Source organism: Orbicella faveolata, unplaced genomic scaffold, assembly GCF_042242905.1.
Source record: "Orbicella faveolata isolate gen_17 unplaced genomic scaffold, um_ofav_v1 contig_3, whole genome shotgun sequence".
NCBI classification, from domain to species: Eukaryota; Metazoa; Cnidaria; class Anthozoa; order Scleractinia; family Merulinidae; genus Orbicella; species Orbicella faveolata.
In genome coordinates, this window is record NW_028301558.1 from 10,279,758 (window position 1) to 10,307,108 (window position 27,351).

A 27,351-nucleotide genomic window follows, 5' to 3' on the forward strand; every position below is an offset into this window, starting at 1 on the left:
TGATTACCCGTTGCCTGCAAAAGATAGCTATGGAGGAAGCAGTGAGCATAATAAATGCTCCCCTCTGGCCTACCCAGCCATAGCACTCGGAGCTATTACACCTGATAGTAGATGTGTCGAGGACAATTCCACGACAACTTTCTCCGCTCAAAATGCCAGGGAAAGAGAATGAGCCTCATCCATTAAGGTGATTCCTCAGTATTGCATTGCGCATCCCTACTGCGCACGATTAGCGCGCGCACATGAGCGCGTGCACACACACAACGTAAGAGATTTTCATCAAGCTAAACTTGACAGCGAAATAAATGCTTGTTTTCTCTTAAACAAGCACCGTAAGGTACCTTTTTATTGCATTAAATTAATCTATAATTCATTGCCTTTCCACTGAATAAGTAAGAAAACATTTTAACGTCAGGTAAAAAAATTACTGCCAAAAATATTTACTTACCCTTTCACTCGTGACCTGAACCTTACCACCCCTAGAAGACGCATTCAGCGGCATTTAGAAAAAGAAAAACGCACTTAATGGGTACCATTGCACAGATTTTTGACGTACCTTTGACAAGTTATGACTCTTAAACGAACACCGTACCACATGTTTTTTATGCACATTTCGAATACCTGCATTACAAGGAATAACCAGAAAAAATTTGAAAAAAATCTAACGTCAATTGTTATTTCTAGGGAATCACCTTAACAACGGGCTTCACTTTTTATTAACTACTAGACCACACTAGAATCTGTGATTGACCTTGACTGAGCATGTTATTTCTTACTTTCCAATTATGACTAGTAATTACTATCATGAAAAAATAGTTGTGCTCTGGTTTTGTTAAGAAATCACATCAATTATCCTTTAGTGCCTTAAAACTAATACTTACTGCCAATAAATAATACCTAAAAATAATAATTACTGCCTAATCATATCAATTATCCTTTACTGCCTTAAAACAATAATTCCTGCCTTGAAAATGGTGAAAAATAATTATCCTTTATTATCCAAAAGTAATTGTGCTCTGGTTTTGTTGAGAAATCATATCAATTATCCTTCCTTGTCTTATCATACTAAAGGATGCTTGCTTCTGAGGTTATTTGTTCCCGAATAAAGAGCTTTTAAGGTGGTTATTTCAGTTGGCTGTGAGCCTTGCAATATTTATGATCCCTTCCCAAACCCAATTATTCCTGCATTTGTGTAAAACAGAGGAAATCGTAGCTATGACAGTTGTCTGGATGTGGAATGTTAAATATACAGCACAGATATTTACAATTTTATTTCTTTTTCACTCCTTAGAGAAACATAACCAGACGAACATTTTTGCCCTTGTTCGTCCAGACGGACAATATATGCATCTTAAGTATAAAAATTGCGAGGACTTATTAGCCATCTGCACGGATAATATCCAAGGGTACATGTGTGGGATACCTCATTTGCATTACCAGACACGAGCCGCTGACAATAGTGTGGGATACCCAGGTATCCGACACGAAAATGGCCAACAGGATATCACTTGGGAGAGTGTTTCACCACATACCAAACACCTTAAATTGAACCCTCTTCTCAGTGTTTGAAAATGTGTTGAATTGCTGTCGTTTTTGTTATGATCATGAGATAGAAGTCAATTGCAAAGTAATGAGTACATGCAGAAACAACATCAGGTAATACTGGTTTCACAACTTTTTCAAACTTTTTTCAAGTTTATTCCGTTTATTGACTGTTGACAATGGTAAGATTCACTGCTTACCTGACTGGTAGAAAACTCAAAAAAGCAACAGACTCAAGAATGGCAAAGAAAAATCTCTATCCAGCAGTAATTCTGTACACAATGAATTTTATGAAAGTGGAGAAAGCCGTGGGGACGAGGTTGGACATTCGCGCTAATTGTTTCCGCGCATCCTTACTGCGCACGAAAATTCACACGCCACGTCATGCATTGAGCGCGCGCTAAGTAATAAAATGAACAATGATAGGGCAGATGGCCATTGCTATAGCTTTGCCTGGATTTAACGATCTTGGACGTTCGGTGACCCCTTATTTTTCTACTTTTAGCGAAAAAATGAGGAAAATCCATGATTTTTTTTTGCAAAATGCACCTTAGAATTCCGTTCCGGTTTCAAATACCTCTTGAAGGGTTTACGTTTGGCAAAAACGTTGGCATCATTTGGAATTATTTTCTCAACAGACCCACTTCTACAAAATATGACTAAGATCGATTGCCTCCGTTGACGCTCCTTTGATTTTTTTTTTTTTAACCATAAACTCCGGTAGACTTCGCTGAATTACTTGCACCAATTTTTTTTTAAATCAGGGTAGTTTTCCTCACGCTATATCTCTGAAACGAAGTCAGTGACCCCCAACTTTTTTGCATTTCTGACACAAGTAACTCACTAATCTGACTGCAGTAAAAATTTACAAAAAATCCGACTATCGACAGGAAAATTAATTTTTTCGCGAACGTCCTCACGTTCGAACGTATGTTGCTCTTCTGTACCAAATCAAATTACACGGCAGCAGACACGCTAAAAGACCTGAAAGAAAGGTTTCCATTCCCACAAGTTGCATTATTTCTTCTCAGTCAAATCCAAGCACAACAATACACAGCATTTGAGGAAATTTCACTGCCAGGTTAATAACGTGAGTCGAGTTAATGAGCCCATCTGGTTCAGTTCTTGCTGTAGATAAAAAGTTACCAAAGACTAAGAAATCCCAGTCAGAATGCAAAGACATTGCTAATCTAAACGCAGTCTTATTCTGTTGTGTGTATAGGCTTTGTAAAATTTTGAAATTTTGTAAATATAAGTTTTTTTGTATGGGAAGAACACTGACGGCTATGCTTTTTGAACAAGGAAAAGAAATTTGATCTTGAACAGAATTAAGGACCATTGAGAAAATTGACGCTATGCAATTGTTTCAATCACTTTCTCTTCCCTTAAACAGAAGTATAGCAGCTCTCGTAAGCTTGTAATTCTCTTCATTGTTAGCAGTTGTTATTGTTTTAGGGCTAGGGGCATTGTTTCTGCTGTTTGTTCTATTGTTCTCTCAAAGGGTAGCAAGCCATTCATGTCAGACCTTACGAGAGCTGCTACATCACCCCCTCAAATTGGTTGAGTAATTTAATTTAATAGCCAGGTACCAGACTAAAACGACTAAAAATTTTGTTCGATTTTCAGATAAAAATAAATATTCGATGCTTGGGAAACAGACAAGTGTCATAATTCATGACAGACACTGACATGAAACAACAACACCTTTTATTGCTTCCTGAGAAGTCATACAATGAAGTGAGTTGTTCTTCGGTGTACACAAGTAATATAACCCCATCACCTATTAAGAAATCGCTCTAGATCTTATGATCACATCAGCGATAGAATGGCACAAGAAACTCAGGCTATAAAAAAGCTCACTTAAGTCAGGAATCAAGTTACTAATGCCATTTAAAAGCCTGACAAGAACACTTGGTTCTAGTTTTTAACTGGTTTGATTTTCATCTCAGCTCGTTTAGCGGAGTACTTCTCGCCTTTCCAGTGATACCACTGCACACCGGCCCAGGGAGAAGAATGTTGGCCGTGATAGTAGACGCCATTCAGGTCGGATTGGTTACAACTGTTGAACCACCAGGCGCCCTTACGAATCGTAGCACAGCTGCCAGAATACTTGTCATTGTCGCGATCTTTGGTGGAGAACGCTGAACCACGATGATAGGAAAGAGAGTCACCAGCAGTTCCTACAAAGCAAATAAAAAGGGAAAATTATAAAATGTTGACAGACATACATTTTACACTTCGGGAATCATTTTACCGTAGGAAGTGAGCCTTTCGAAAGTAACCAACTATATTTAAATTATATATAAAACTGATTTTGCTACTGCTGGTTAAATAGTACTGTCACACAATGGTGAGTGCCTAAAGCTGATTTTCCAAAATGAGAAAACAATTTTAACTTGCTATTGGAGAAGAAAAGGGCCAAAACACATACCAGAGTAAGTTCCAAGACTCAGTTTGTATTTGCTTCTCTCGCTAGCCACACCAAAGAAATCGTACTCGGCGTAAGCTGTTTTTCCAGTTGTGTCTTCAAGGTCCACTCGAAGCCTGCTTCGTTGTTTCGTCAGGCGATGAATCTTGTCCAGTCCGAGCCAAAATTCACCGTTCAGATTTCCGAAGCCTCGTTTGTAGTCATCCCAACCGCGGTAGAAATCAACCGAGCCATCCAGTCTCTTCTGGAACACTGTCCACCCCCCACCGGCTGTTGTTTGGTCACAGAACACATCAAAGGCTCCAGCATTATCAGGGTCGATGGTATAAACACCGCTTATTCGTTTACCAGCCTTGTAAACTTCAGCACAGTTCTTGTAAACTGAAAATTGCAAGGTAAAATATCCGTTAGTGCGTCCCTTTACTGAAACTAAAATTGAGGTAGCTCAAACGGAGAATAATATGATAACATTTTCCCCTCGAATTGTACCTAGCATAAACTTTGTCAGCTGCATGGGAAGTCAGTCATACAACAAAGCCTTAACAAGCCGTATCTTATTCTAGAGATACGAACGCGATTTTGTGATAGAAATTAAAAAACGTTTCGTAATATTTCATATACTTTGCGCAGTTTAAGCTAGAAACCTATTTACCAACCTTTACTAGTCGTTTTGTTTTCCTTCAGAGACTTGATGTCCGCTCGCACTTCGTCGAGCTGCCGTTTTATTTCATGCAGCAACGCTTCGACCTTCTTGTTCGGCCCTGCGTAAAAATTGTTGGAAGTATACATGTTATGACATTTGTCCTTCGTAGGAGAAACCTGGGAGACGTTAGTGCTTATGCCGACAGCACATAACATAAGGAACACGAATATCAGACTGTAGGGAGAACCCAGGGTAGCCATGATCAGAAATGAAGCTTTTCAACCCAACTTGAAGCGAGCGTGGCTAGCAATAGGTTCACTACTTACTGGCTTGATCACTTTATAGTGTCATCTACGTAGTGCTTTGATACCCAACATGATTTTTCGTGCGGCTATTTTTAGAAGGTTTTTCACAATTGAACAGAACAGAAATGATCCAAACTGACACGTGCTTTTGTTCTTCCCTATTTCCTTGTCAGTTGTTTACCTTTCCTGAAAGTATCTTATTTGAAAACTAGCATAAAATTAATACGTGGATTTCACCGGTCAAGTCAGGTGATATTAATACACCGGCTCCCCTTTACGGCATTGTCTCAGACAATTAATAGAATTAAAGACTTTGTGATTCATCTTTCGCGTACTTTTCAATATTTCCCACCTTAAATGCATGAGAGAAAACATTAAGATACCCCAAGTCATGCAACTTTCGTGGATCGTTGAAATATCAAATAGTCCCTCGGATAACAAAAATACAAGAAAGATGCTTTCTGATTGCTAGAAATCAGCGAAAAAAACTTTCTGCAAGATTTTGCTTTCTTGGTGAAGAAGAGACAGGAAGTCTTGTTTAAAAATAAAATGTACATGAATTTGACAGCAGTGATCAACTAGTCAATTTACTTTCATTCTTATAAGGGATTACTTACGTAACGAATTATTTATTGAAGATTTTTCCTCGCCGATCTGACGTCGTTGGAAACAAATCAAAAAACCCTTTTTTGTTTACCGTGGCTCGCGTGAACTGTTATTGACATTAGAATTACGCTCGCCTGCATGTTTATTTTTTACTTTTGAATTAGCATAGAGACGATGTATTGTTTTACGAAAGAAAAACCCAAACAAACAGAAACCCCAAACAGCTCTCTTTCAATACAGTTTTGCCTTAATTTGACAATACCCATTGTTTGAAGTAAGAATTTCTATATTTCAACATCGAGTTTTTCGACTTATTCTTCAGAACAGTTTCTTGACGAAACTGGAACCAAGTTTTCCTTTACGCAGTTAAAATTTTGCGTACTGCAGCTGTAGGATGAATTTTTGCCTGATTCAGACGACAAACATCAGTAATACGAAAATCCATCAAGACTCATTATTTAGTACCTCAGAAATCGCGTGAGTAAATCACTGCTGAATGAAACGATCAAGTTGGCTTTCTGTCGATATTTATACAAATCCTCAACACTTTAATTTGTAAGCATCTTTCTTTTTGTGTTCTTGCATTTCGAATGAGAACATAACCTTTTCGACTCTAAATATTTCTTTGGCTCAGCCAGTTCAAGCCAACCTCAACAGATAACGCGGTGTTTACTTCAAATTGAGCGAGAACCTTTTTCTTGTCGTGAATAATCTTAAGACGTTGTTACTGAATGTCACTTTGTTTGTTCATTGGCGCTGCATACAAGTACCGCGCAGTGGGGGTGGGGCTGGGAAGCTTTACCCCACCTCCCACTTTTTTCAGTAAAGAGATAGTTTAGTAAAACGAAGAAACATGTAAACAAATAACTACGCAAATGTTCGACAGGAATGAATTATCGTAAGTCCTCTATTAAGCCCCCTCTCCCCCCGGGGGGACTTATTTGTTTCAAGGAAGGCTTGTGAGAAGGGGGGATAATTTGAGAGGGAGGGGGGCTTATGTAATTCCTAGCGAAACGCATTACCGGTATTAAAAAGAGGTAGAGACAGACTAGGGTTACGCTTACCTACTTTCTGTTTTGGACCTGGGCAATGACTATTACAGTCAAACCTGTATGTAACGGTCACCCTTGGGAAATGGCTAGGTAACCGTTATATACAGGGTGACCGCTGTACACAGGTTTGCTTTAAACTCCCCTGAGAGTCAATAAATGGCATTTTTATGTGCAGATAATCACTCAATTTACGTTTTATTGACAGTAACGAGTAACAGTAACGGAACAAACACGATAAAAAAGGCCCTTAAAATGTCCGTGGTGTACTTTCAGGGAGGTGCGGGAAAGGTCTACTGAAAGCTAATGAACAACGCTTTTTAAGTGGAAAATCACTCAATTTAAATTTATTGACAACAATTTGAAACAGATAAGTACGGTACAGTGTTATAATCACGGAACTACGACGAAAGTGAAAACAGTGTGGCACGCTTGTGTTGTTACAGTTACAGTAACTATTGTTTAAAAATGACGGCACTTTAATTTTATCTGCAGCAAGCATGTGTCGGACGTAGGCGATGACATGTATTAGTAGTTGTGTTTAGTACTATTATTTGTATTTTTGTGAGACCCTGCCTTGGTGGCTGCTATTAAACGAGCTGATGAATAAAGCTTGTCATTATTCGTTAACTGTAACCCAATTTCGTGACCGTTATATACAGGTAAAAGATAATGAAATGGTGGATTCAGGAAGTCTAAAGGGTGACTGCGTCCGTTATATACAGGTGACCGCTATATGCAGGTTAACTTAAAAGTAAATATAAGGGACGAGTTTTGGGAAGTTGTTCAGTGACCGTTATACACAGGGTGACCGCTATATACAGGGCCGTTATATAGAGGTTTGACTGTATGGAGATTTGAGTGGAAAATTTCAAGCACATGAAGTTGGAAGTCATGCAGCCAGAGAAAAAAAACAAATTCGAACTTTTAGTGCGTGAATAAACCATCGGATCAGTCCACGTGGAGTGGTAAAGCCGTGGAAGTTATATTGCAAATACAGTCTTTTATTTATTAACTTGATTGTGTGGAATAAGGGGGGAAGGGGAGCTTAAAAGAGAGGGGGAGGCTTAATAACTTTCTCCTTCTGAAAAAGGGGGGCTTATTTGAGAAGGGGGGAGGGCTTAATAGCCTAATATTGCATAGAAAAGGTATTAAGTATTTTGGTTTTTTTTTTTTATCGTTATAACTTGGTCAGACGTAATCATGGATTTTAACCAAAAATGCATAAGATCGTTTATCGGCCCAAACTTTGCTCGTTAGAGACTTAGATAGGTCAATTGCATGGTCAGAATTATGGAGAAAACAGAAAGTTTTGGGAAAAAAATTGTGCTGGGGGTGGGGTATGGCAAGTACAAGGCAAACTGAGGAAGCGTCCAAGACTGAGTGGCAGGATAAAGTTTATTGCAGACGTTAACCCTCGGTTGTGTAATTATCCTGTAAGTCGAAGTCGTTTTTATATGGGAAGAACAATGATCATTGTGCCACTTGCATCGATTTTGCAGTAAAATTTTAAAGGACAATCAAAGAAAGTGACAGTGTGTAATTATTTCACTCACTTTCTTTTCCCTCACATGAGTTGTGTAATTTTATTTGATAGCCAGGTACCAAACTGAAAAACTGAAAAGACCAAAAAGTTTCGTTCAGTCATCAGATAAAAATAAATATTCGATGCTTGGGAAGCAGGCAAGTGTTTCATATTTCATGACAGGCAAATGGATAGAACAACAGCAGCTTTTATTGTTTCCTGATAAGTCATACAATGAAGCGAGTTGTTCATGTACACAAGTAATATATAAACCCATCACGTATTAAGAAATCGCTCTAGATCTGATGATCACACCAGCGATAAAATGGCACAAGAAACTCAGGCTATAGAAAAGCTCGCTCAATTCAGGAATCAAGTGACTAATGCCATTTAAAACCCGTACAAGTACGCTTGGTTCTAGTTTTTAACTGGTTTGATTTTCATCTCAGCTCGTTTAACGGAGTAGCTGTGACCTTTCCAGTGATACCAGGTCACACCGGCCCAGGACGAAGAATGTTGGCCGTGAAGATATTCACCATTCAGGTCGGAGATGACACAATTATTGAACCACCAGGCCCCTTTGAATATGCTGGCACAGTTGTTAGGATTCTTGTCACTGTCGCGATCTTTGGTGGAGAACGCTAAACCACTATGATAAGAAAGAGAATCACCAGCAGTTCCTACAAAGTCACATAAAAATGGAAAATTACAAAATGGTGTCAGACATGGTGCTCTCGGGAAACATTTTACCGTAACAAGTGAGTCTTTTGTAGGTAACAAATTATATTTAAATTATATGTAAAACTGAAAGACTGATCCAGGACTGATCAGCCCTTGTCAATGGAAATTTTGCTACTGCTGGTTAAATAGTGCTGTCACACAATGGTGAGTGCCTAAAACTGATTTTCCAAAATGTGTAAAGAACTTTAACTTCCTATTAGAGAAGGAGAACCGTGAAAAAAACATAGCAGAGTATGTTCCAAGACTCAGTTTGTATTTGCTATTCTCACTAGCCACATCAAAGAAATCGTACTCGGCGTAAGCTGTTTTTCCAATCGTGTCTTCAAGATCCACTCGAAGCCTGCTTCGTTGTTTCGTCAGGCGATGAATCTTGTCCAATCCGAGCCAAAATTCACCGTTCAGATTTCCGAAGCCTCGTTTGTAGTCATCCCAACCGCGGTAGAAATCAACCGAGCCATCCAGTCTCTTCTGGAACACTGTCCACCCGCCACTGGTTGTTTTGTGATCACAGAAGACTTCAAATTCACCCAAACCATCAGGATCGATTTTGTACACACCACTGATCTTCTGACCGGACTTGTAAACTTCGGCGCAGTTTTTGTAATAACCTGCAAATAGTACATTATATACGAGAAATTGAGCTCACGTGTGAAAATGACAACAAAATTTGCTTACTTTGCATGTAATGCCGGTGAGGTGAGAGTGTAACTTTTAAATGAGAGGGTAAAACAGTGAAATTAATTAAATGACTGATCTCTGGAAAAAAAATTATTTAACGCTTGAATCTTGGGCGCATTCATACGTATCCGGATATTTTTGAATCCGCAAGTTTTTCTTTCCGGATACGGCTTCCGTCCACATGCACCCGGAAAATTTGGCAGCGAATCCGGATATTTTTAAATCCGCTCTCCAGAGTAGAAAAAAAACAAATCCACAACGAATCCAATGGGGTGTGGACGGTGAATCCGGTTATTTTCGAATCCTAGGACGTAGCAAAATCATGTCCCGTCTGAGTACCCAACAATAAACCAATATGGCGGCACAAGGTGTGGACCTAGTTCCTCTAGTAAGAGTGAATCCGGATGCGTGTGGACACGGATGTATCGGATGCGTGTGGACACGCGAATTCGATTTGAATACGCTACGTGTGGACAGCGAAATTTTTGAATCCGGAAAGAAAAAGTTGCGGATTCAAAAATATCCGGATACGGGTGGACGAGGCCTTAGTTAACTTCGCATTTGAAAACAAGCAATAAGACTATAATGATCTTTGCTGGCCAGAAAACAAATATCACCTATACGTAAAATTTGACGAAAGTTAAATATTCCTTTTTGGTTAATTTAAGTTAGAGAGCGACATGACGTTTTATTACGGGGGGTTGTTTTACGAACAAACCGGCTGGTTTACGGTTTGGGCGAATGGTTCGCAAATTCCAAAACGGGAATACCGAAGGGAATGGACATGTTCAATTAAGCAAAATTTGCACGGAGCGCCTGGAACGGCGCTCAGTAGCCGCGTATATTTCAGAAACTGGCGGAAGACCCTGTACTGGCCGATAAAGAAAAATTGTACTCAGAATTTCCTCTCGCCTTTTTCATTGGGAAGTTTGGATCAGCTTTCAAGGAATTGCATGTAGTTTCGATTTTTTTTCTCGGCCTGAGAAACTTAAATACTATTTCCCGAATTCTTTGTTCACTACGAAAATTTATTTCTGTTGTTTGGCTAGCCCCAAAAGCGTGGAAAATGATATGAACCAAACCCTGGGCTGTCACGGGCAATCCAAAAGGAAAAGAGAGGGTTGATTTTCCCGCTCTGAATTGCCCGCTCTATCCTAGGAGAGAATGGTTTCGTGTGTGCCAGCGTAGACTGATCTTACGCTGGGTCAATAACGCATTAATGATTGCTCGAGTTTTATAAATCTAACATAGTCTGAATTGCCTCCTATTTTAAGAACAGAAGTCTGCTGTCTAAAGGCACTTCCCATGAAATAGGGAAAAGTTACAGTGGTTGACTAACAGCGATGCTGAGTTCTGGAAAAGCATTACAACGACCAAAAATATGAATCAAACAAACCGAATATTTCACAAAGAAAGTATTTATACTTTGGAGGCTATTTCCTCATCATGTAAGCAACAAGCCGCCCTTTGTAAATATATTTTCCTAAATAAATAACTAAGGATATAAGGACGTTGCATAATCACCAGCGGGACATTTTTCGCCTTTTCCAATGTATCCAACTTTACATGTACATTTGTAAGATCCTTTGGTATTGTGGCACACAGCATTGACATCACAGCTATGGGACTTAGTGGTGCATTCGTCTACATCTAAAACATCTAAATGAATCAGCTAGCGGCTTGTGTTTTATATGAATAATGCTAGCCATTTCTTTTGCTTCAGATTTTAATACATTATTCAATTACGTGGACTCAGAGTCGTGCACTTAGAAAAGTGTTAAAGCTATTATTAGTGTGAGAATATAGTGGATATATACCAGTACAGTTTCTTCCATTTCCAATGAATCCATCTTTGCAGGCACAGTTATGGCCTCCCTCCGTGTTATTACAAATAGCATTAACATCACAGCTGTGGGAGTTGGTGCTACACTCGTCTATATCTAATGAAAGAAAAGGAAAAACACTTGAAGTCAGTTTGATAAAATGCTGCGATATTTTCTAGTTACTTGCATGCTCTACACCAGGGTTACTGAAGCGTGGCAAGGGGCACGAAACTGAAGCTTGGTTGGGGTGTTACCGCTCCCGCCTTCAAACCCCGATCCTGTATAAGTTAAAAATCCATTGATTTAATTACTCTGTTTAAGAAAATCTAGATTTATTTTCTTGCGAATCCATTTGTATTTAAACCGAAGTATCACATTGCTGTTTTAAGAATAACGAAACTTAGAAGCGCTATGTGCAAATACCGAACGGTTAAGAAAAGTGTCATCTTTTAGTTTAATATAGTATGATACAGTTTCAAGTAACTCAGAGATAGGAAGAGTGTCATATAAGCGAGCTGGTACCACGTTACACAAGGACCGGAGGGGTAATATCTCCGATGAATAATAAGAAAATTGGGAACATGTATTCGTTGCTCAAGAGGAAAGACCCTGAAAATCACACTCTATCCAGCGGCACGTCCTCTTTCAGCCACATAACGAGGTACCGCCCACGAGGCCACAGATTTCGTTATATAACCGCTCCTCAAGGAAAGAAAATTATTTGATTTCAAGACTCGCTCTTTTGTTTTTATAGTCTAATTGTAAGGTACTTGATTTCGCTTATTTCAATTAAGAAAATAGAATATTAAAACGTTTCTTGTTATCAAAACATTTTCTTCCATTCCCATGGAAACCATTTTTGCAAGCACAATTGTATGATCCCACAATATTCCGACAAATTACGTTGAAATCACAGCTATGGTGATTAGTAGCACACTCGTCTATAACTAGGGATAAGAATGTGTGTTGGTTAGTCCTATATGAATAATAATCATTGTAATAATAATAATAATAATAATAATAATAATAAAATTATAATAATGATGATAATAATAACTTTATTAATGTGTCCTTCGTTCTAGCTTCACTACAGAAACTAATTGGGGACACCCATGTAAAATTGTTATTAAATACAATTTAAAGATATTATCAAATCTAAAGGAATAAAAGTCCCTCTTAGTCTTTTTGCAGGTTCTACTACTTATCTATGCATAACAAGTATGATATTGCCCGTAGAAAAAAAAAAATATTTGTGCCTAATAGTATCCAGTTCTTGTTGCTATTTGATCGGCGGCATATAATGCGAGTAGTTTGGTCAAGCCGGTGGATTATACAAGTAGGCTCCACTCAAAAAGTTTACCTTTTAACGGAGGAGGTAGGATAAAGAGTAGTGATTTCTTTAGCTTAGTATAGAAAAGGATAGGCAAGACTGTCGCTTAGGTATTTACAAGGTTATTGCTTTGGAAAACATTTTGAACAGACACTGCTAACCAATGATAACTTAAAAGGTATTACGTAGCAGTGAGTAGCTGTGGGTCTGCTTTAGTTATGTGAAGGGGGACAATATGTTGTATCCAAGGAACATCAAAGGGCAACAGGATCCATTTTGTCACATTTTGAGACACTTCGCTGTCGACAAATATCCTTTTTACATGTTGTAGGAGTCAAAACGATAAGGTTATCCTGGACACAATGCTGGTGTATGCATATAACCCCCAAAAACGACCCTGAGAAAAAACAATCCACTGATTTTCACGAGAACATGGAAGGAAAATAGATTATAACACTACACAACGGTATACACGTGATCTGGCGCCCACTAAATTTTAAAAAAAACTTCAAAAGGTAGTAGATTAAGCTTTCTTATTACAGACTTGTTTTAAACCATGAAAATTCATAGTAGATTGGGAATTTGCTTCGACTCTCTTATACCTTTTAAACAAGTAAAGTTGTAACAGTTATTGCATGACACGTCATCCCAAGTGTACCCTTCCTTCGCACCAAGAGTGTGTACGCAGTCTTGATTTTTGTGATTGTTTGGTTGTTTTGGAGCCCAGAACCTAAACCCATTTATCTCTCTGTTTGTCCACACAAACGAGCCTTCCACGCTTCGATCATTCAACCCTATCCAGGATCTCTTTCCGTTATGACGGTGTTGAATGTATACGTTTTCCTCTTGGTTGTGAACCGTCACGAGATGCGCGCCCATCGTAGAACAATTTGACACAGCTGTTAGCCAAGAAGAGCATTCAGAACTGGTGAAATAGCAATAACCATTGAAATAACCCCATCCAGGCCGGCATATCTCTGCATGTGTAAGGAAAAAGTAATAATTGTTAACCAGCTAGTGATTTAAGAGGTTGGTAAAGGTTTTTCGTAGGCTATGAATCAACCAAGCCAACGCACGGTGATTATCCCTGAAGGGAACTTCTTTGGTTGCTTTAAGTTGTGATTCTGTGAATGTCACTCGGATAGTCAACGAATCATTTCATTTTCCTGTAAAATGGAATTTGAGCCTTCACTGACACTTCCGTCCTTTTTCAGCTTCCTTCCAGAAAAAAAAAAGTGTTATGAAGTTCTGAATGAGAATCTCTAGAATACCACTCATTTGTTGATCTTTTGTACCACTGATTACAACTACAAGCTATGCGAGAGATTTTGCTCTTAAGCAAGATTATAGCAAGGTTGAACTCGACGTTTCTTGGAATGTGTGGTTGATAGGAAGAATTTCTACTCCTCGCAAGTACATTACTTAGATCTATTCTTTCGATGCACTAGAGCTACAACCAATCAGAATTGAAAAACCCAAGAATATATGGCTTTAATGGGAGTAGGAAATGCTGAAAATTAGTTTATACTATAGTGTAAAAAAACTCAACTTCTACCTGACAAAACAGCGTAAGAAATGGACAGAGGGTCGTATTTTACTTCAAATAATTCTTTGAAACAAACGCGGAAACCAGTCTTGTTGATATACTGTGGAATGAAAAGAATTTACAAAGGATTACTTATGTAGGAAGAAGAAATCCAAAATGTAATTTTTTTTGCTGTGACGTTGTTTAGATTAGTAGGCATCACAAACACAATTGTAAATCAATGATCTTACCTCTATCCAAGGAGTTATACCATTGTGAACTGGACTTAGATTCCCTCCTTTTGATGAATGATCAGCAGAAACAAACACGTTTGGGGTTCCATTGTAAAAGTTTCTGAAGTTAACGTCCTTAGAAAAGAACAAAAAAGATTTCACTTGCCAAAATTTCTAGCGTCACGCATCCACCCTTACTTTTACGCGATACCCTTAACTTAGAACAATTCTTGGATATTTTGTAATTAACTACACATTGTTTCCCATTGTGCTTCTAATAAGTTTCTGCCAGGAAGATTCACTTTGAAGTGATCTGCCGAACTGTGGTAAGCGACTCTTTGTTGTCAAGTTGCTTCTGCGAGACATCTTCATGGTAGTTGAAACCATGGTTTGAGGTATTTTATATCTAACCGATTTTCCAAAACCATGCCCGTTATTTTGGTGCAAAGTCTTTAACACGGTTTTCATAAATTCGGACATATATTGGCACAGAATGTCCTAAACTGCTCAGGGAATTCCGTAGTTTGACTCTAAATGCTTTAGAAAGATCGACAGAAATTAGACGCGCTCGTTTTTCGACCTTTCTGAGTCATGCAGTCTTGTCCCCTTGAAATATATGTCTGGATCTATGAAAACGGTGTTAAAGACTGAATCAAGTGTTTTTTTGATTTATTTGTTTTTTTCATTTATTTTTTCTGCTTTCGCTATGACAGCAGCTTGTAAATCTTACCTAGCATGAAATGTAGAAACTCCTTGCCGCATGTTTCATTAGGTATTTTTTTCATTATTTGTCGAGCACCACCCCCCCCCCCCTCCCGCCACCCTCTTTTCAATTTGCGTTAAGTTTAGCCCAGGCTACACTCGTCTAAATTCAGTTCGCGCGGTGACTCTGACAAGGAGCGACCGATTAGCGTTCTGTATTTGCTGTCTAAAGAAAGTCTGCCCGAGGACATCATCAAGTCCAATGAAGGCCCAAGTCTAACGATTTGCTAGTAAGCGTCGTCCATTATCGTACGTCAGGCGGGCCTGGTGAGATGTGTAAACTGTACGGGTCACATTTAGTCCCGTAACAGTAGGCCGTTTGCCCTGTGGCAATAATGTTTTGCTCGCTTTAGACAGCAAAAATCTTTAGTCACATCAATTTAGGGCTTAGACGTGCAATGGACTAGACATTTCTAGCTGCTGTTGGCGTGATTTGCTCTGAACTTTGATGTAGCTAAAGACTTAGAAAAAAAAAATCTGTTGAAATCTGGATGTGCCATTCCGCGCTCGACAAAATTGAGTACATCCGGGACATTGCTATTTGCGAGCAAAATATGGCCACGAGCAGAGAGAAGAACATGAGTTCAAGCGCTGATCGTGAGTAGAATTTCCTTGTTTTATCAATTTTAGGCGTTCTCGGCTTGGCTAACTATCAGAACTGTCTGTGATTCGCTAGCGCGGAAGAAATTTATTTGCGTGGCTTCCGGGCGATGATTGACGTAACGACAACCTGTTGAGTGTTCGCTTACTGCTAACTATGGCCTAGTTTGTTTGAAGGTCAATCGATTCTCGATGTAGGAAGCTCTTGTTCAGTCCATTTAGGACGATGCAGGCCTTTAGAAAGCGATAGATAAGCTGTCCGCCGCGGTTTTGATATCTGTACGTTCGTGTTGATTTAGACTCCAATTTCATATTGAAAGCACTCTTAATTAAATTGTACAATTCATGATTCAACGAAAAGACGGTGAATTTAGTCTTCCTGGCCTCATGAGGCATACAGGAGAGTTATTTGCTGTTATTTGAGCTACGATAAGCCTCGTGGAAAGCTAGCTCTAGGACAGAATTGTATCAAGGTTGTCAGTGACAAGTGAAATTCTATGGCTATGTTTTTGCGAATCCGATCAGACATATTTCATTGTTTTAATGTTGCTTATCTCAACAACACTTGAGTTGCTTTGTCGAAGTTGTTGTAAGTTGCATATTGTCTAGGAACTATTTTATGCTCTTAAAGCGAGAAGGATTTGCTACAGTGACGCTCGCACGTTTTTGTTTTTTCAAATTCATCGGTTTGGTGAAATGCTGGAGAATTTCTTTAAAGGTTATTACTACGGCCGATAAAATGATTACAACGCCATCGACAAAAGTAATATTGAAATTCCGCATCAGGGCTGAATAATTATTAAACTTGAACACCCCAAGTCTTTGAAATTATGGACATTTTCCGGCTTCTAAATGCATTTCTTGGCTTTACCCTGGATGATAACCAATCTCAAACTAATTTTCTGTAGCATTTCTTTCATTCGGCCATCCTTTCTTGAGACCGGATTTGCTATTTGATACTCATTTGTAGTGATATGCGTATTATGTTTATGAAGATTTCCTTGTTTTATTTGTTTAGTTCGTTCGGTTTGGTGAAATGCTTATTGGTGAATTGCTTTAAAGGTTATTTTGTCGAGTAGATGATTAGTATTTTATGGGAGCTCGGCTTTAAGGCTTGGTTATATCTACATATATCGAGATGTAAACGCGCACAAATCTTCAATAATGTTTTAGCCTGAAAGTAACCGAGCTGTTCATAAACTTCTTAAGTAAATAAATGTAACACTGAAAAAGGAGCTTAGGCGAGTACGAACCTTGCAGAAGGCGTTGTTATGATCATTAGCAGGAGGTTTGTTGTTCGTAAAGTAAATCGAGTCATGTTCTGAAAAGGGAGGCTTGTGAAGATGGGTGAACGCCAACCAATGCTAACAATAATAGAAATAAATAAAATCATTAGCTCAGTAAAACTACAAGCTTCGAATAATCCTATTAAGTACGGTTTGAAGTTTGCATGATGAAACACTGTGCCCAACATTTCATATTCTTAAAGAATAACGAGGAAGAAAAAAGGACACAGCAAATCGTGATAAAAAGAAAAGCTAGGAAAGCTGTGCATGAGACACTTACAACAGAAAGATCTTCGTGAGATCCTGCGTAGTTCTCCAATTCTCTTAAACAAACGTTGAAGGACGATTTAGTGACATCTTCAGCCCACACACTAGCAGCATCACGCTTCAGGCCGGAATGGTGGTGCTCAGCTGTGACAAATACCAAAGGTTTGACTAATAACTTTCCCTGGAAAATAAAAATAGAAAGGAATGGACTTAAGGAAGTTCGCGCTAAGTGTTTCTGCGCATCCTTACTGCGCACGCAAATTCACTGGCCAAGTCATGCATGAGAGCGCGCCCAAGTAAGCTGGCCATTGGCATAGCTTTGCCTGGACTTAACGATCTTGGACGTTCGGTGAACCCTACTTTTCTTTAGATGGATCATTTTCTCTCCAGATTTTCTACGTTTAAAAAAAATGAAGAAAATCTATTGACTAGCAGTTTGAATTTTTACAAAATGCATCATCGAATTCCGTTCCTTTTAGCTCTTCATGTACCTGTGCGACGGCTTCAAATGCCTCTTGAAGGGTTAAGTTTTGTGATATATGACTAAGATCGTTTGCCTCCGTTGACTCACCTGCGATATTTTTAACTATAAACCCCTGTAGACCATGCTGAATTGCGTGCGCCAATTTTTCAAAATCAGGGTAGTTTTCCACACGCTTTCTCTCTGAAGCGAAGTCGGTGCCCCCCAATTTGTTTGGATTTCTGACATAAGTAGCTTATTATCTAACTGTCGTAAAAATTTTTAAAAAATCTATATGCAATGGTAACTTTATAAAATTATATATTTTGTAATAAAATGATCCACAATGTAAGAGTAATTTAATTGGTTCCTTGAGCGGTGCCGTCCGAGTTTTGCCTGACTTTGAACTGCTAAGAATTTCAAGAATTTCAGAGATTGCACTAAATAAATAAGATAAATAAATAAATACAAGTAAATAAATAAATAAATAAATAAAATGGTTTGTTTTTGAGTAGAAATCTTTACCCCTTCGTGATGCCCGTGGTAATTTCATTTTCACAAAAGTGGTCTGAAAAATGTACATTAATGCTAAACTTACGACTAAACCTGATCACTTGAGCTACATTTCCCAAATACGGACCTGAGGCTTGTTTACAGTGAATCAATCCGGGGATTAAAAATTGTTTCGCAAAATATTATTGATTTTTCTAAGTGTATTAATGAAGGAAAAACTTGTCTGTCAATCTGTCTGTCTGTCTATTTTTCTGTTTATTTTTCTGTTCGTGTGGACCTCTATGGAAGAATAGGATAAGACTTTCACGTGATCCTACACTTTACCATTTACAAATTAAGCAAGACAAATTGTCACTTACTGACGGAAAGTGCACAGCTTTGCAAGTCGTTCCAGTCCACCATTGTGATATTCGAACTTTACCGGCAACACCACCCATTGGAGCCCCCTGGTACGCCATCCAATCGACTGTCACGTTAGCATTTGACTTACGCTCGTTAAAGCCTGCCGCCATAACACAGGCAGTGAATCGATCAAAATTCACATTTTCAACCCAAGACACAGCAGCATCATGCACATATGACTTGTCACTGGTATCAATATGATTGACAGTTATCTGCACTTCAATGGGTTTGTCGGTATAGAACACGTAAGGTTTGAAACGTACAACTTCGCAGTGCGAGTACCCTAGTGACGGAATGTGTGGCATGTGACGGCGACCTCGCTGAAAAGGAAATCCTAAAAAGACAGCAACACCAATGAGACCTCAAATTTCTATAGTCAAAACATAATCCACTACTTAATATGTAATTAAACAAAATTCTCGAAAATTTTGTTTTCTTGCTCAATAAGTCACGGTCAATATATCAGTATTCTAACATGACTCCGAGGTTACGAAATTGAAAAATGACGAACTAGTCATCGAAACGTCGTTCGAAATTATTATTGCTAGTTTTTATTCTTTTTAACTGAGCAGTTAAATGAGATACTCCTTACCTTCACAACTACCAGGATGTTGTACAGTGAAGTTCAATCGAAGGAAACACATTTCTTGCTCAAACAAACACACATTGTCGTATGTTGTGCCATTTGATGAACAGACAGGCTCGTGGTAGGATGGACAGCGGCTTTCACACACACAGCGAGCGTCATGAGGACCAAAAGCCTTACACAGACCGTGATAATGACAAGTAACTTCTAGGCAGGGATTCAAGTCTGGTTAGCAGAGAATAATGGGTAGGAGAGTTACTCCTTCATACACATTGCAGACTTTATTCCAAGGGTAATTCATCTTCAGTTATTTTGAGACAAACTACCCAGTTCATCTGCGGATAATATAACTGTTTGGGTTTCCATGGATGTGTTGGTGAAGATAAAAATGTGTGTTTATTGCCAAAGTAATTATTGACAAGTTAAAAATCAGAGCTTGAAAACATGGCTTCCATGCTACGACCTCTTAACCCGTCTGGCGACACCCTATTGAAATAGTAATCCCCGTGGTGGAGAGAGAATCTCCAGATTTTTGTTACTTCGACAATATTTATTGATTTTGTTTTATTTCCTTCAGTGAGTAACTGCTTACCTCCAATCACCGTGTAGTCGACTGTTATAGTATCCTTATTCTTGGGGTTACTGTTGTAGTTTCTTACGCACACCTGCGTATCTTTTGTGGATGTGTGCTAAGCAAATATGATAGTACTAGTTGTGTTAGTAAGATCAGACTATTCGTCTCAACAAGGATGTACAAGTTTCGGCGAGGGTTTGAAGAAATAAAAAGTCTAGGTTGTTGTGGAAATATAAACATATTCTTCTTGTAATGTCCTCCTGGCCTGTCGGTATACATTCATACATAATATTATTTATACCTCAATCCACGCGGTAATGGCATCGCATCGAGAAGAATACGAATAGTTGTTGTTGTAGCTGTATTTTGGTATCACTACCACCACAGGAGGAGCAAAAAAAGGCTCCGTGAAGTTTATTATCTGAAATATGAAATAAAACGACATATAGGTGAATCATTTAACTTATGACACCTGATAAAATTTGACACTGCAAATATTTTTGGAATGCGTGCAATGGAAATTTAGTTTTGTCATGTTTGCTTTAATAAGTGAGTTTAAGTGTAAAACTATTCGAAATGCAACTAAAATGTACCTTTTGAAGTGAAATCAGCACATCCGAATGCCTAAAAAGTTTCGTACATCAATAAAAGTAGTTAAGAACAGCACTGCGAGCCGTGCCTGAACTAAACACAAGTAGGCATATCTCTTTGTGCTTATAGCGATGCCTAGATACGGTGACTAAATACAACAAATCAACCTGACCGGTAGATAATTTCGCACGCCAAGAAATGTCTAGAAATTAAATTTCCTAAAAATGGTTTTTAACAATTCTTAGGGTCTTTTTGTTTCTTTTAGCTGAAAATCTGGAAAGAAGTCTTAAAAAAGCATGGAAAACCATAATATTATGTTCTTCCGTAACACTATTCTTGGTTTTCACTAAAAAAATCTAACTAGCTGGGTTTTTACATGCCCTTTTGTCTTTTAAATCTTTCGGAATTGATTACAAACCATCAATAGTTGTTCAGTTTCGCGCCTTGCACAGGTGAGAAGATCTTGGGTAAACGCTTTGACAGCCTGGTCAAATGTTTACGGCTGAAACAATAATAACTCTACCTGATTATGCATACAGTCCGTTTACCGAAAAAACTAACTATGCCAAGAACGGAGTTAACTTTTTAATTGTCTTCCTAAGTCAAAATAGTAATGCTGAACTATTAGAATTTTGTTATCAAAAACCTTGAACGAACTTTTTTACGGTCTTATTTTCAGAATTAAATTTTTGAAAAGCATTTGTCAACAAAATATTGAGACAGACCATTACATAAAAGCATTCTAAGATTTAAAAAGGTAAAAAGCTGAATTAAAATTGACGACGTTTCGACGTTACCGTAACGTCATTATCAAGCCAAAAATGTATAAAAACTAGGTTTTATAAATACTAAGACGAACAAATGTTTTTCTAAGTCACTTCTTTTCCGTAAATTTTTGAGCTAGAGTATTAAAAAATAACGGAAAATTATAGCTTAAGCTGGTTGGAAACAGCTGCCAACACTTTAGAACAGTTATACTTTATCATCTTAAAGAAACTGTGGTCATCTTCATGATATAATCGGTTGAAATAGCAACGGTGCATCCTGTTAAAAAGAAATACCTTCATTTTAACTTTATTTATTTATAACTCGTAAAAAGGTTGGAGAAACCGATTTTTATTATCTAATTGTGATAAGAATGTCAAGTTACAACATTTTGCAAGGTTAAAAAAAAATTCATGTAGTTGGAGTTTCAGAGCCACCTTAAACTTTCGCAAAATGACAATCACTTTGTTGAAATATTTTATGGAGACTTTTGTCAGTGCTTCAAAATACAAAACTAAGTGGTCGCTAAATTTTCCCAATCAGAAGTTTGATTGATCTCATAAAACAATTGGCTTAAACTTGTTATCTTAAATATATTTTTAAATTTCGCATTTCACTGTGTATGTCAATTTTTTCCATCGCGACGACGAAATTAATTAATTTATTATTTGATTTTCTTGTTTTCAAAATGGTTTCCACATATGTAGTTTGCTTTTATTTCTCATGCATCTTAGTATTTTGTAAAGTCCAGCAAGAAACTCCGGTTTACCAGTTGCATAAATACATATTATCTTACTTGGCAGAATGCTTGGTTATCTGGAAGAGATCGTGAGTTAGTGTTATTAAAAACAACACTACTGGTCAAAGTAAAGTTCTCAAGCCTCAAATCGATATATGCCATCCAGTTCTGCAAGTATAGATGAATAAAGAAGAATCAAGACATAAAACACGAGAAAGAAGCAAAACACATTGTATTTACGCAAAGGCCTTCATCAGCAAAATTTTACCCCACCTAAACGACGCTGATGCAATAAATAAGAAATCATTGTCATTCTGTTTTTCATGATGTGTATTTTAATGATTTAAATAGAGCCGGTTTCCAATTGAGTGTCGCAAAACCAAAAACAAACCAACCACATACCAATTAGACTACTCAGCCAATCTCAAACCGTGGTAAAACCAAAACCAAACCAACCCCTTACCAATTAGACTACTCAGCCACTCTCAAACCGTAGTAAAACCAAAAGCAAAGTAATTGACAGATTACTTTCGACTCAATTTAAAACCGCTGTAATGGATTAAAAAATGAAATATAATTTAATTCGTCATTTTTGCAGTAACACAAAGCCAGCATTCTATTTAGTCACCACTTTAATGTTTTTGTGGGTCCCGTCAAGAATCTTGGTTTCTCTGAGGCATATTTTGAAGCTGTCTTTGTGTACGTCTTCTCCCCACAAGGCCATGGCATCCTGGGGTCTCCTGGGAAATTGATGACTTGCAGTCACAAACAAGGTTGGTGGAGTCTTGAAAGGCTGAAATATTGAGGATCATTGATTCGTCTTGGTTCACTCATCATATCAAGCAAACTAATTCTATGAAACATCAACAAAATCAATAACAACAGCAGAAGCAGAAAAATGAAGATCTACTAGGCAATGAAATAATGTTACGAACAGACGAAGACACGAATCAACAGACAGCCATTGAAAGTCTTGAAACAGGGAGAAGAAAGGAAGGAATCACACACAAAAGAAACCGACTAATGAATAAGTAATAGTAAGAGTGGAAAAAAAGAAATCCACAATCAACCTAGCGTATCGATAAAGGAACAAAGAGAAGCAAAAAAAAAAAATTAAATGAAAGAAACAAATAAATGTAGAAACGAACAAAAGAGGTGCAAAAGAAAAAAGTCAGGAAGTGACCTCTTAGCCAGCTAACCAACAAAATAACAAACACACACAGAGGGAAAAGTACTACAAAAATGAAATAGAATGTTAAAGAGGCAAGAGGAAGAAGGCAGAAAATGAAAGTGAAAAGTGATGGGGGGGGGGATAATTACAATGTTACAGTGACAGAGATCAAAAGAAAAAGGAGAGTAAGTAAGAAGGAAGGGAAAAGATGAAAAGAGAAATACTGATTCGTTACTAAATGGAGAACAATTTTGAAAATACCACATTGAACGGGGCAAGAAAAACGGAAACCAAAACGTGAAAGAAAGAGCGAGGAGAGGAGAGAAGGTTGTGGGGTGAGGGGAGAGGAGACAGAGGAATGGGGAAAGGGAAGAGGGGAGAGGGGAAAGAGGAGAGGAGAGAGGGGAGAGGGGAGAGAGAAATGGGGAAAGGGAAGAGGGGAGAGGGTAGAGGGAAGAGGGGAAAGGGGAAAGGGGAGAGGGGAGAGGGAGGAGGGGAGAGGGAGAAGGGAAGAGGGGAAAGGGGAGAGGGGAGAGGGCAGAGGGGAGAAGGGAGAGGGAAAAGGGGAGAGGGGAGAGGAGACAGGGGAGAGGGGAGAGGGGAGAGGGGAGAGGGAAGAGGGGAGAGGGGAGAGGGGAGAGGGGAGAGGGGAGAGGGGAGAGGGGAGAGGGGAGAGGGGAGAGGGGAGAGGGGAGAGGGGAAAGGAGAGCGAGGAGCGGGGAGCGAGGAGCGAGGAGCGAGGAGAGGGAAGAGGGTAGCGAGGAGCGGGGAGTGGGGAGAGGGGAGACGGAAAGGGAAGAGGGCAGAGGGAAGAGGGGAGCGGGGAGCGGGTAGGCTCATACCGATAGTGCTCGTAAAAAAAGCACTAAATGCTTAAAGCAGTGCTTGTTTTTAGCCAAAAAAGTGATAAAATAATGCTAATTTTTTTAAAAAGTGCTCGTGGGTTACATAAAAATGCTCACTTTTTTCCGATTTTTTTAAACATAGAATATTACATTTTTCAGATTTTCAGTTACAACAACAAAATGTAACGATCAATGTTTTTTTTCCCATTAGTCCATTCTGGCTGACTTCCATTGTTCCTCGATGACAACGTGGATGACGCCATCTTGGAACGAGTGTGATGGACTGGGTTTCTAGAAGGCAACCGCTGACCTATCAAACCTATTCCACAGACCTGCTCGGCTCCTTTGACTAAAATGAGGGCAAAATGCATCTGGGAGGCTTTGGACGCCATAAATAAAGTCAGATTGTGCTTTTTAACACAAAATTATACAAATAATCAGTCGAAAATCCAAAATCATGCTAGCAGTGCTTTTTGGGACAAAATGTAAAAAAAAAAATGCTCGCGAAGCCAAATAATGCCAAAAAAAGTGCTAGTACTATCGGTAAGAGCCTAGGAGCGGGGAGAGAGGAGAGAGGAGTGGGGAGAGGGGAGAAGGGAGAGGGAAGAGGAGAGACGGGATAGGGGAGAGGGGAGAGAGGAGAGAGGAGAGAGGAGTACGGGGAGGGAAGAGGGGAGCGAGGTGCGGGAAGAGGGGAGCGGGGAGGGGGAATGGGGAGAGGGAAGAGGAAGAGGGGAGAGGGGATAGAGGAGAGGGAGAGGGAAGAGGGAAGGAAGGGAGCGAGGAACGGGGAGCGGGAAGAGGGAAGAGGGGGAAGGGGAACAGGGAACAGGGAACAGGGAAGAGTTGGAGAGGGAGAAGAAATAAAGTACGTAGAAATAAGGCAAAAACAATTGTGGGAAGGGAGAAAAAAAGAATGAAAGAGAGAAAAGGAGACAAACAAAAAACCAAAGATCAAGGAAGGAAGAAAAGAATGACAAAAAGAACAAAAAGAAAGAAGCAAGAAGAAAAGACAGGAAAAAGAAAAGTAAAATGAACAAAGGCAGAGCATGCAAAAAGACAAAGAGAAGGAAAGGGAATTAAAAAACAAAAACGAAGAAGAAACAGGAAGAAGATACATGTTTAAGCAAGGCCGAATAAAGGAAAAAAAGACAAAAAAAAAAAGACAAAAGAAAGAAAGAAAGGTGAAAAGTGAATAAGTAGGAAAGAAGGGCGTAAAGGCAAACAATTGAATATTTAGTATCCTCGTTTGTATTCATTCATGTTTTTTCTTGTTCTGTTAAACAATGTTGGCAGATAATTTTTTCCCTTTTCTGTAACGTTTGTCAACATGAATGTAGTTTTTTTCCAGTTTTTACTTTTCTATTCTGTAGCTAGCTTCAGCGAAAACTAGCAAACATAATGGGCTAACCTGTTTAAATATGATCCTTTTGCACTTTGTTCCACTGGTCCAGGGGTTCAAGGAAGCAGTTCCCAACTGGGATCCATGTGGAGGAGATTGCAAAGCGATCCAGTTCACTTCTGTTGTACCATTTGATCCTGCTCCATACTCCAAAACACACACGGTAAATCCACTGGTTGTAACATCCTCTACCCAGATTGCAGCGCCATAACGAGGAATTGGACTCTTGACAGAGTGGCCAACTGAGGCAAGAACTTTAACCTGCTGCCCGCTTTGGAAAGGAAATTGAAAAGAGACCTTCTTACAAGCAAACAACCCAGGTGTAAGGGTTGTTACGTTGTCTTTTCCAGTTTTGAAACCGAGCGCTGTGAAAAGAATGGATTCAAGCAAAATGATTACTGTCAATTGACATATTTCTAAGATATACCCTAAGACACAGAACCTATAATTTCACCGAGAGACTTATTTGGAACCCTTTTCCCAAATGTATGCCCTATTCTTATCATTAGTTCACTCAAATTTCAGTTCTACAGACATTCGCTTTCTAAACAAAGAGGAGAGAAAAACGGGAAGAAAATGAGGAACGTTAGTGTATCATACCTTGGCTGGTTTGAAATTCAAGAACGACCATTAAGAAATTAAAGAACAACTGCTTCAGCGGGAGATGATGCTCGGAGGACATCTTGCTAAAACTGAGTGAACAATTTGCTTTTATGATACCTTAAACCCCACGTCACTGTTACACGATAATTCGCGCTTACGAGTGCAGATAAATATTAATATCAGAGGGGAAAGGACGTGGAGGACTGAGTAGAAGGTGTTCCCGTAATTAAAAGAATGCATGTGGGGGAGATGGGGAGCGAGTTTTACCGCGTAATAAAAGCTTTTGGCTTCACATTCATCACGGAGCTTGTTTTGAACACGAATAGCGAAATGGGAAAACGGCGAAATGACGAATTGTCGAAAAGGCTAAACGACAAAACGACGAAACGATGAAACGGGGAAACGACGAAATCGCGAAATAACATTTTTTTTTTTCACTGAAATCCGCATAATTGATTTAATCTGTTTAAACTATAAGGGAAGGAAATAAATCCCGACAAATTAAAGAACTTCATAATAAGGGATATCTATACAAGAAATACTCACACATTCAAGAGACGATGATCTATCGTCTCTTGTACATTTTGATGTTTTTAATGCTCGGATCGAAGATCTTTCCAACCACAAATTCTCCGTCACGCGATATGTCAAGCCATCCGTGTTGTCACGGCCCTTTTGGGTAATTTTGGCAGGCATAATGTTTGGCATTGGAATTAAATGATTTGTTTATCTGGCGTTTGTCGGATCAACAACGTACGAGATATGCTTAGTAGTGCTGACATGCAAGTACAAAATGAAAATAAATATAATTAAGTTTTGCGAAAACTTTTCACTCATCTTAATACATTCAATTGGGCACTTTAAAATATAACATAACCGAACCGAAATTGAAACCTCAAACGGTTGAAACCTCAGAAGGTTTGAAGCGATCTTCTTCAGAAAAAATCAAGAGTTAGACTCGGGATATTGTGCGGTTTTTAACACATATAGAATTTTTAGGATTTTCAGTAAACGTGTCGTTTGCTACCACGATACTTCGGGAGCACAGAGCAGCTAACTTTAACTAACGTAATATACTTTTAGTGACTGTCCTGTAAATTGAACTCGGGTGTTGAACAACAAAGTTTTCCTAGATGGGCTGGAAACCGTAGGGTTGGAATATTTTCAAATGTAAAGGTCCTCTATAAACCAATTTTCATTATATCTATAAATAGTATTGCGAAGGGTCCAACAAATATTTTTGACAAAACTTTTCTCTGGGTAAGTGGCAGGTAAAAATCAATTGCCCAGGAGTATGTGCTGGTTGCCCCATATCACGATGGCAAACTTCTAGCGATTGAAGTCTGGCAAAGCCTAT

The 27,351-nt window shown here is 38.8% G+C and overlaps 1 protein-coding gene across 4 annotated transcripts in view; it reads right to left on the reverse strand.

Annotated features, from left to right (window-relative positions):
• LOC110065872 (microfibril-associated glycoprotein 4-like) overlaps positions 1-26,084 on the reverse strand; it is a 31,020-nt gene extending 4,936 nt beyond the window's left edge. The window contains exons 1-18 of one of the 4 annotated variants that reach the window (XM_089297653.1): positions 25,992-26,084; positions 25,401-25,756; positions 22,602-22,766; positions 22,031-22,141; positions 20,180-20,299; positions 19,897-19,993; positions 19,311-19,529; positions 18,676-19,052; positions 17,357-17,524; positions 17,044-17,154; positions 14,447-14,563; positions 14,226-14,316; positions 13,273-13,647; positions 12,153-12,287; positions 11,335-11,457; positions 11,042-11,167; positions 3,974-4,351; positions 3,233-3,722 (exon numbers count right to left, since the gene is read on the reverse strand). In XM_089297653.1, coding sequence (XP_089153779.1) covers positions 3,460-3,722; positions 3,974-4,351; positions 11,042-11,167; positions 11,335-11,457; positions 12,153-12,287; positions 13,273-13,647; positions 14,226-14,316; positions 14,447-14,563; positions 17,044-17,154; positions 17,357-17,524; positions 18,676-19,052; positions 19,311-19,529; positions 19,897-19,993; positions 20,180-20,299; positions 22,031-22,141; positions 22,602-22,766; positions 25,401-25,756; positions 25,992-26,073 — 3,414 coding nt within the window. In that variant the 5' untranslated portion in view covers positions 26,074-26,084 and the 3' untranslated portion in view covers positions 3,233-3,459. Of the gene's footprint in view, positions 1-3,232; positions 3,723-3,973; positions 4,352-4,626; positions 4,953-11,041; positions 11,168-11,334; positions 11,458-12,152; positions 12,288-13,272; positions 13,648-14,225; positions 14,317-14,446; positions 14,564-17,043; positions 17,155-17,356; positions 17,525-18,675; positions 19,053-19,310; positions 19,530-19,896; positions 19,994-20,179; positions 20,300-22,030; positions 22,142-22,601; positions 22,767-25,400; positions 25,757-25,991 lie in introns of those variants that run through there. The other 3 variants (XM_089297651.1, XM_089297655.1, XM_089297652.1) reach the window with 3 other exon arrangements.
• Between the last annotated feature and the right edge of the window lie 1,267 nt (positions 26,085-27,351).